This window comes from Pelobates fuscus, chromosome 2 (assembly GCF_036172605.1).
Source record: "Pelobates fuscus isolate aPelFus1 chromosome 2, aPelFus1.pri, whole genome shotgun sequence".
Taxonomy (NCBI): Eukaryota; Metazoa; Chordata; class Amphibia; order Anura; family Pelobatidae; genus Pelobates; species Pelobates fuscus.
The window spans coordinates 156626765-156637186 of NC_086318.1; the positions used below are offsets into that span (position 1 = coordinate 156626765).

The window sequence follows — 10422 nt, forward strand, 5'->3', positions numbered from 1 at the left end:
CCTTCTGACTCCCCTCCATGGTATAGATACACACAGTTTACAAGTATCAAAGTGAGTATGGTATATGCCAGGGGTCAGCAACCTATGGCACATGTGCCATGCATGGCACTCAAGGTGCCTTTGCACGGCTCTCAATGCTCTGGCCTATCAGAAGTCCCAGTGGGATTTCAGATATCTGCTTGTGAAAATCGAGATGTGATTGCAGGTGGTGAGGGACAATCCTTAATTTACACATTGCAGCATGGATCACACATCTTGGATCACTTTCTCCCCGCACTTGTGTACAGGAATCCAAATTGGAGTAGAATAGCCTGCAGCAGCTATTGCAGCTCCTGCCCTTGACCTGTACCTGGCCAGCCCATTCCTCACTGGACCCCAAGGAAGCCATCCACACTCAGATATACACAGTGCTGCAAAAAAAAGCCTCCCCCTAATACAAATAGTTCACACACACACACAGTGCCCAGAAACACAACACCACTGACATCACACACACACTCACATGCAATACCACAAGCAGCCCCAACATACACACCCCAGCAAACACACAATGTGACATGTCATTAACACACACAATTCCACAAGCATGTCCCATTCAGCTGACATTCATGGGTATCATACACAACACCAGAAACTATTCATGAACATATACATTATAACAGCCTGAACACAAATACAACACTACAAAGCAATTGCCACATATATAAATAACACAAGCACAAGACTGCAACATACACACTTCAATTTAAAAAAATAGGACTGGTGTTCAAGTTTAAGATCCTGTTTTGGCATAGTACTAATAAAAGGTTGACTACCCCTGGTCTATGCCATAATGCTAGGCCACAGAAGATCTCCCCTTGATATTAGTTGAATTCTATCATTTCCAGACTGGATTCCAGAAATATAAATCTACTATCGCAAAACCTTTGCACAAGGCATTAAACTAATGTATATGCAATAACATTGTTTGTTAAAGGACATGTAGCCGCACAATATATTAATATTTATGGCTTGTCTTTACAAAGCAGACATTAGTCAACTGCTTGAGTCCTTGAGGTTGATAGTGCACCACACAATAAAACAGAAGAATTACAGCTTGTAGTACCCTGTGTATTCCAGTTTCCTTATTGTTATGTAGATTTCTCCATACATTTTCAGTATCAAAATATATATATATTGTTAAATGGTCATGAGAAAATAAAACAACACATTACACAAGTAATGCAATGTATTGCTTAGACTCTTGCAGATAGCTGGAAAGAAAACCACCTACATATCAGTACAGATCCCGAAATGTGGTATTTAAAACTGGTGCAGAGGTACCACTCTCTCTAGTGGACACCTACAAATAGGGCAGGAGAATGTGGGCAGTGATTGATAACATGTGAAACAGCAGCATACATGTCCACAAGGTAGAAATACACATTCACGTGGCTGAGAAAGGCAGACTACACACATTCTGTCAGAAGCCCCGCTCATATCTTCAGTAGACTGCTCCTCTTCACTTATGTTATCCCACCTCCTTTCCTCCTCTTGCTGATTCTGCTTCTCTTTATACCTGCGAAAGGCCCGATACAAAGTGAAGCAGAAAACAGCAGCTCCCAGAGTTCCAAAGAACAGTGCTGCATTCCTCCAAACGTAGGCTATTGACTCCTGTTGTTCCAATATCTCTTCATATCCAACAAGGGACAGAAAATATTCAGAAGCATTTTGGGGAGGCTGTAATATCATCACTCCCTGATTGTCCAGCGATAGCCGTCCTAGTCCAGTCAGAATTACCCCCACCGGCAAAATCTCTTCTGTCTCCAACAGACCAGTGGGCTTCTCCCCAGTCAGGTAATGTCCCATCAACTCTCCAAGACCAGCGGATGAAGCCTGAAACTGTTCATGAATAGTTTGCAGGGCCAGTCCAGAAGCATTCAGGGGGTCACATATGAGTACTGGGTCCCCAGCTCCCTCCAGTGGACAAAGATGGAAAGGAATAGCATTGACACTATTGTGAAGAACTCTCTCACACTCACTCCTAGGGATTGGTGAAAAAAAAACATATTTCAGAGACATTAGTGGAATGCAAAAAAATGCAACACATGCTTTTACATTTCCCTTTATACTATATTCTAGAACTGGTTCTTAACTCCTGTGTCATGACCTAGAGTAGGATCCTAATCACTAGAACAGGCACATCATATTTATTAAGCCACAAGAAACTATGAACTCTAAATGATCTACTGTAGGAGCATTTTTTCCCTGAAGCAGTGGCTAACCCTGTAGACATTGCAAAAAGTTTGATCAACTTATTTGGTAGATTTATATTATCTGTCACATTACAGATTAGGAAAATAGGTCACTGAACTTGTAATCTATTGTAATTTTACAATGTATTAACAAAATAATGCCAATGGGTCCCTGTCAAAAAGGTTAATAATCACTGCTGTAGAAGTTCCAACTCAGTTTCCACACATGGGAACAAAAACATGCTAAGGAGTAGTATGGTAAAATCCTTTTCTTAGTCCTTTTCCTGCTCTAACAACCTCGATATCCCTGGTGATTGCCTCACCAACTTCTTGTCAAGCTGTTCCATATCAGGCAATGCTCTACCACTTGATGACTCCGGATCACAGCCTGGAGATGTGGCTTCTTGTGGCTACTAAGAACCGTGCCTGCAGCTTCTACCACACCTGAAAAACAGAAGGGCAGATTGACAAAGAGTATTCGCAGCATATAGATTCACACCACACAAGTGAAGAACACAAATACACACAAGTAATATCTATGTTCTGTTAAAAGTTGTGGTACTGGATCTTATGATTTATTGTAATCTCTAGTATCGTTAAGTCAATAGTATATGATGCAGATCATCCATCTGATTTACAATCCAAGAGTGATTATCCTAAACTTATCCAAAGGTTCTTTATTCAATAGAAAGGTAATTTGCTTTATTCCATGTATGGCCTTCTTTGGAGAATCCAATAAAACCAGAGAGCACTTTCAGTTTTATCAGTTCTTTGTTATTGTTTTTTTTTTTTTTAATTGTCAAGGAGGAGTCATATGACACTAAGTGATCCAATCGAGAAATCATTTATGATAGATTAGTATTCTGTTTACACTTAGCTGTGTAAAACACCTCACCTTTTGAATTAAGGTTCAAAAATATGTGCAAAGACACCTTATCATTACACGTTACTGTACATTATACCAGCCTAGTAGTTATTTATAACTTATTTGTGACCCAAAATTAAGTCCCTTTGTCACAAGGCCCCAGGCATTTGCCAACACAATACTGTTTCCCATCTCAAAAAGGTGTTTTGTAGACATAGTGTTAACTATATTAATACAGGTCAAGAAAAAAGTTTTTAGCTGATTTTACAATTTAAGAAAGACTCACCAAGTAATGCCACTAGGGGAAGCCTAGAACAGGGACTGCAACATTATATATATATATCCTATTATGAAAATAAACCTTTTGTAGCTAAAGGGACACTATAGTCAGCAGAACAACTACCGTTTATTGCAGTTGTTCTGGTGAGTATAGTTAATCCCTGTAGGCTTTTTAATGTAAACATGGTCTTTTCTCCTAAAAAGATGCCACTAGAGGTGCTTCCTGGGGCAGGGTAAGGACGTTCAGCGTCTCCACACTCTGCATGGAGATGCTGAACTTTCCCATAGAGATGCATTGTTTCAATGTATCTCTATGAGGAGATGCTGATTGGCCAGGGCTGTATTTGGCTCTGCCCCCCACCCGCCTCCTGGCTGGGATTCTTAGAACTGACGATCTCAGCCAATACAATGCTTTCCTTTGGGAAATTCTGACTATGTCGGCTAAGGAGGTGGGGTCAGATGCAAGGAGCCCCACGCAGCACTGAAAAAAGATGAGTAAATTACATATGTAACCCAAGGTAAGGGAGGCAAACCACATGAACATGATTTTAGAACTATAGTGTCATGAATACACCATTGTGTTCCTGATACTATAGTGCACCCTTACGTGCTGCATGCTTTACCCAGGAAAGTAAAGGTCATTCTAGATAGGATCAGACCTAGCCTGGCAGATTCTAATTAAAGCAATTTACATGATGTGCACTGATCATTATTCTAGTAGTTAGACTTAAGTATAAATTTTGGGAGTTAGGCATAGTCTGGCAAACCATCTGCAGTTCCACACATTTTTGAAGTCTAATCCTCACATTGCAAAAAACACCTAGAAATGGTTCTGTCACAGTAATAAGTATTTTTTAAGTACAATGGTAATCATAGCAGTCATGACGTGTGAACAAAGAGGATCAACCAAGAGACTATCTATAACGTTTCTGGACCCCATATCCCCAGGACTACGCAAGATTTCCTAAGTCAGTGATAATTAACCTTGGCACTCCAAATGCCATGTCAAGTGTAATTTACAAACAAGTGTTCCTAGTTTTAGTCAACACTGACTTGTGTGTTACAGCACCAATGTAATTCAATGAAACCACTCAATCGACACAACATTTAGAAATTTCTAATAAGTAGTACGCACCCTCCAGAGCCACATAACTAATTTCCTGTCCATGTAGGGATTCCAGTGTACTCCTCAGGTTACCATCCACCTGCATCTTTGGGGCATCCTGAAAGGAGAGGTCACTGAATATGTGTTGTAATGAGAAAGACAATGGTATAATGTATAGCAGGGTTTGGACAGACAGAGGGTCTGGTGTAGGCAGTGATATCAGATTATTAATGCCTGGAGAGACTCAGTCCAGTATAGGCAGGGATATCATATGCAAGGTCTTGTAACTGACAGTGTTATCAGCTATAAGTTATGGTATATATAGTCAGTCATACCACATGTCACGTATAAGGGCAGGTACATGCAGTGATATACGAGTGATGTATAAAGTTTTGTAATAGACAAATTTATCATCTACAAGGTCTTGTATGGGCAGTGATATAACATATGCAGAGTTATTCGCTCAAGTGAGAATTGCTGGGAATTCAATGTGAATTTCACAATTTATGCCTAACCATCAAACTTAAAACATTATACAAGTAACGTTCTGTCTTCAATTTTGCTAGTTTGGCCTTAAATTTAAAATTCACTTTGAAGTGCTGGCAATTCTCATGTTAGTGAATAATACGGATAATATGTTTATAGCCAATGATATCATAGGCAGCAATATCATATTTAAGGTCTGTAATAGGGACAAAGGTCTCATATTGGCTGCAATATCATATTTCATACATAAGGTGTAGTTTAAGACAGCAATAACATCTATAAAGTCTGGTATTGTCAATGATACCAAGTATAAAGACTGGTATAGGGAAAATCAAGTATAGCGTCTGGAGTTTGCAGTGATATTGTTATAAGATCCAGTGTAGAAAATAACAGAGGGAGTGATATCATATATAAGGTATCATTTTGACAGTGATATCATTTATACAGTATGGTATACGCAGAAATTTAATTTATAAGGTCTTGTTATAGCCAGAGATATCATCTATCAGGTCTGGTACTGGCAGTGATATCAAGTATAAGGACTGGTGTAGGGATGATCATGTATAACATCTGGTATTTACAGTGATATTGTGTATACGGTCTAGTATAGAGAATGATATGATGTGTATGCACTAACATAGGCAGTGACATCACATATAAGGTCTCATATTAGCAGTGACATCACATATATGTTCTGGTATAGAGGATGATTTCACAGGGTTTGACAAATCCCATGAATCAATGCATCTCTATAGGGAACATTCAGTGCTACAATGCAGACCCAGGATTCTCTAGTCTAGTGGCTGTTTGAGTGACTGTCGCTAGATATGTTACTAGGCAGCAATGTAAACACTGCCTGCTTACACAGACAAGCCTGCAGGGACAGGCTATTGACTCCAGAACAAGCTGTAGTGGTTCAGGTGACTATAGTGTCCCTTAAAAGAATTGCATTTTTCTTGTTGAAAATTAAACTTTGTTAGTTTAAAAAAAAGAAATATGGCTCTTAGCTTTTTTTTAGCTAGCTCCTAGATTCCAAATAAATTTGTCAAGCCCTGTGATATCATGTGATATCTAAGATAGGTAGTCATAACATGGTCACATATTGGCAGTGATATCATGAGTAAGGTCTGATATTAGCAGTGATATCAAGTAGTGTCATCACGTAGAACGTGTGCTATAGGCAGTGATGTCACGTATAAGGCCTGCTATAGGCAGGGACATCACACAGAAGGTCTGCTATAGGCAGTGACATCACATATAAGGTCTCATATTAGCAGTGACATCACATATATGTTCTGGTATAGAGGATGATTTCACAGGGTTTGACAAATCCCATGAATCAATGCATCTCTATAGGGAACATTCAGTGCTACAATGCAGACCCAGGATTCTCTAGTCTAGTGGCTGTTTGAGTGACTGTCGCTAGATATGTTACTAGGCAGCAATGTAAACACTGCCTGCTTACACAGACAAGCCTGCAGGGACAGGCTATTGACTCCAGAACAAGCTGTAGTGGTTCAGGTGACTATAGTGTCCCTTAAAAGAATTGCATTTTTCTTGTTGAAAATTAAACTTTGTTAGTTTAAAAAAAAGAAATATGGCTCTTAGCTTTTTTTTAGCTAGCTCCTAGATTCCAAATAAATTTGTCAAGCCCTGTGATATCATGTGATATCTAAGATAGGTAGTCATAACATGGTCACATATTGGCAGTGATATCATGAGTAAGGTCTGATATTAGCAGTGATATCAAGTAGTGTCATCACGTAGAACGTGTGCTATAGGCAGTGATGTCACGTATAAGGCCTCCTATAGGCAGGGACATCACACAGAAGGTCTGCTATAGGCAGTGACATCATGTATAAGGTCTGCTATAGGCAGTGACGTCACATATAAGGTTGGCTATAGGCAGTGACATCACCTAGAAGGTTTGCTATAGGCAGTGACGTCACATAGGTTTGCTATAGGCAGTGACGTCACATATAAGGCCTGCTATAGGCAGTGACATTATATAGAAGGTGTGCTATGGGCAGTGACGTCACATTTAAGGTTTGCTAGGGGCAGTGACATCACATAGGTCTGCTATAGACAGTGATATCACGTATAAGGTCTGCTATAGGCAGTGACATCACATAGGTCTGCTATAGACAGTGACATCACGTATAAGGTCTGCTATAGGCAGTGACGTCACATATAAGGTTGGCTATAGGCAGTGACATCACCTAGAAGGTTTGCTATAGGCAGTGATGTCACATAGAAGGTTTGCTATAGGCAGTGACATCATATAGAAGGTGTGCTATGGGCAGTGATGTCACATTTAAGGTTCACATAGGTCTGCTATAGACAGTGATATCACGTATAAGGTCTGCTATAGGCAGTGACAACACATAGATGGCTGCTATAGGCAGTGACGTCACAAAGAAGGTCTGCTATAGGCAGTGACATCACATAGGTCTGGTATAGACAGTGGCATCACGTTTAAGGTGTGCTATAGGGAGTGACATCACATAGATGGCTGCTATAGAGAGTGACGTCACAAAGAAGGTCTGCTATAGGCAGTGACATCACATAGGTCTGCTATAGGCAGTGACATCACATATAAGGTCGGCTATAGGCAGTGACATCACATATAAGGTGTGCTATAGGGAGTGACATCACATAGGTCTGCTATAGGGAGTGACATCACAAAGAAGGTTTGCTATGGGCAGTGACATCACGTATAAGGTGTGCTATAGGAAGTGACATCACGTATAAGGTGTGCTATAGGGAGTGACATCACATAGATGGCTGCTATAGGCAGTGATGTCACAAAGAAGGTCTGCTATAGGTAGTGACATCACATAGGTCTGGTATAGACAGTGACATCACGTATAAGGTGTGCTATAGGGAGTGACATCACATAGATGGCTGCTATAGAGAGTGACGTCACAAAGAAGGTCTGCTATAGGCAGTGACATCACATAGGTCTGCTATAGGCAGTGACATCACATATAAGGTGTGCTATAGGGAGTGACATCACATAGGTCTGCTATAGGGAGTGACATCACAAAGAAGGTTTGCTATGGGCAGTGACATCACGTATAAGGTGTGCTATAGGGAGTGACAACACATAGAAGCTCTGCTATAGACAGTGACGTCACAAAGAAGGTCTGGTATAGGCAGTGACGTCACAAAGAAGGTCTGCTATAGGCAGTGCTCAATAAATGGGACAACATCACCTGGATGCGTCTAACAGTCGCCAGCTGTTTCCGGTACAGGTAATAGAACAGAGAGGTGAGAGCCAGGCTGGAGCCCACCCACACGGTGTCTAGGGTGAGCAGCTCCATACCGGCCACGGGCAGGGAGGATAAACAGCCCACAACTCAGTGTACAATGCATTAAACACAGTCCCCAGGGGCGTCCGGGTCAGACCGGTTACAGAACAGAGGATCTCTGGGAGATCAGTATCTGAACTAAACTTCCCGACATGCCTCGGCAACGAGAACTACATCTCCCGGCATGCCTCAGCAACGAGAACTACATCTCCCGGCATGCCTCAGCAATAAGCCCATCATCTTCTTCATGCCTCGCCATTAGAACCACATCACATTCCCCTGCATTCCGTATTCCTCGAGCAGCACGGTGTGTCTCGTTAACCCTTGTTTAATAGAGTTACATGCTGCCTAATGTGTAAATGTCTTATTTTAAATTATATAGCAAATAACCTGGTTGCTCTTTCTATGTCTGCTGTTTATGATCAAGGAATAACAACAACTTTTTTTTATTTATGTTTTGGCAAAATACTTGAAATCAATTATTCATTTATTCGGTATATTGGGAATTGTGGAGGATTGATAAGGTAATTGCAAAATGTAATCCAAAACATTTTGAGCTGTAAAATATCGCAGGTAATGTTTTGGATCTTTTGGCCCTTAACTTGGGGACATACTAAAAGGAATGACAGATTGGAATGTCCATAGAGAATAATGGAAGTAAAAGGCTATAAAAAAAAAAAGGAAGTAAATAGACTATAATGGGAGGCAACACAAACTCATTCGCAGGTAAATCTGTGTATTGTAGCAAAAGATTTATTTCATATGTCTTATAGTTTTATCTCTAATTGAAATATTTTATTTCCATTATTCTCTATGGGCATTCATTTTACTTCCATTTTTCTCTATGGGCATTCCACTGCCTTGTTAAAGTCTATGGGCATTCCAATCTGTCATTCCTTTTAGTATGTGCCTTAACTTGCAAACCTCAGTGAATTAACGCAGTGTGCCATTAGATTTCTTATGTGAAGAGATTTTTGCACAGACTAGTATCTAAATAAAAGTTATTTATTTATATATATATATATATATATATATATATATATATATATATATATATATATGTATGTGATACCGGAGAAACTGACGGAAGCCAAGCACAGAGAGATGGACACAGGTTTCTTCAGGAAGGAAGAGATTCTTTATTGGATCACCGATCGGGACTCAGAGGGACTAATGTCACCAAAATACAGCAAGTTCTGAGCCCCGGACAATAGTGCAGGCTCCTTATATAGGCCTATAACTCCTCCCATATTAAGCTCCACCCGCACATTCTCTTAACCAATCAACACAAATAAGAATTAACTTCCTGTTTGACCGCATGGCTTGTCCAGCACAATGGAGGAGGGGAATACTATATCCTGTATTCTTGCACATGCTCCGTACACTACTGATCGTATCTTGCCTCGTGCAACCAACTGATCGATACGTCAGCATATGCACGTACACATGCCACGTGGTAATCTCGGCCTACTAAATTTATTTTTACCGAGATTCCACCACATTCCCCCCTTTGATGCCTCTTGATATTTTACAATTACTTGAGGCATCACATAACCTTAGTTTTGCTTACACCGCAAGTTACCTTGAACCAGACCAGACTTATCTTATGATGTGAATCTTCAACATTCATCTTCTTGCATTGGTTCTCCCTGATCTAGAGCCTTATATTTATATATCGCCATTATCTGTGCAGCAGCCTTCCTCTCTGCTATACTTCCTATCAGGCTTTGCACAGACCTAACTACTAGGGGTATAAGACACGGTAGGAGTAGACACAACAGTAAAATCAGTAGGACTCCACCTACCACTGCCTTAAGCCCTCCAAACCACTCATACCAGCTACCAAACCAACTACTTGGATTGTACCCTTTCCATACCTGAGTAGGCACATGCGCTAGTTTAACCATATGGCTAGTAAGCTCAGCTATTGCTTGCCCTTCGTCGTCTATTTGAAGACAGCAATTGCTTAGGTTAAACTTCCCACATACACCTCCCTCTACTGCCAATAGGTAATCCAAGGCTAATCTATTTTGGTAGACTGCTGTCCTCATCCTGGTGTTATGCTTCGCTAGAAGATTGAGCGCTTGTGACGTCTCGTTGGTGATAATCTCAACCACCGCCTGTAATCTTATAATGCGGTTG

At 40.5% G+C, this 10422-nt stretch overlaps 1 protein-coding gene across 1 annotated transcript; it reads right to left on the reverse strand.

Moving 5' to 3' along the window:
* Nucleotides 1–1197: 1197 nt before the first annotated feature.
* Nucleotides 1198–8402, reverse strand: LOC134585656 (mitochondrial ubiquitin ligase activator of nfkb 1-A-like). Its single transcript, XM_063441111.1, has 4 exons — nt 8185–8402; nt 4514–4601; nt 2558–2678; nt 1198–2023 (listed from the first exon to the last, which is right to left on the reverse strand). The coding sequence occupies exons 1-4, from the start codon at nt 8290–8292 to the stop codon at nt 1303–1305; spliced, it is 1038 nt and encodes a 345-aa protein (XP_063297181.1). The 5' UTR covers nt 8293–8402; the 3' UTR covers nt 1198–1302.
* Nucleotides 8403–10422: the final 2020 nt, after the last annotated feature.

Bases quoted from the DNA above. Each gene is read 5' to 3' on its own strand.
- LOC134585656 (XM_063441111.1), bottom strand. From the start codon at position 8,292: ATGGAGCTGCTCACCCTAGACACCGTGTGGGTGGGCTCCAGCCTGGCT. The intron at 4,602-8,184 runs GTGATGTTGTCC...CTCTCCTTTCAG, and splicing joins CGACTGTTAGACGCATCCAG to GATGCCCCAAAGATGCAGGT. The intron at 2,679-4,513 runs GTGCGTACTACT...TCTGTTTTTCAG, and splicing joins TAGTTATGTGGCTCTGGAGG to GTGTGGTAGAAGCTGCAGGC.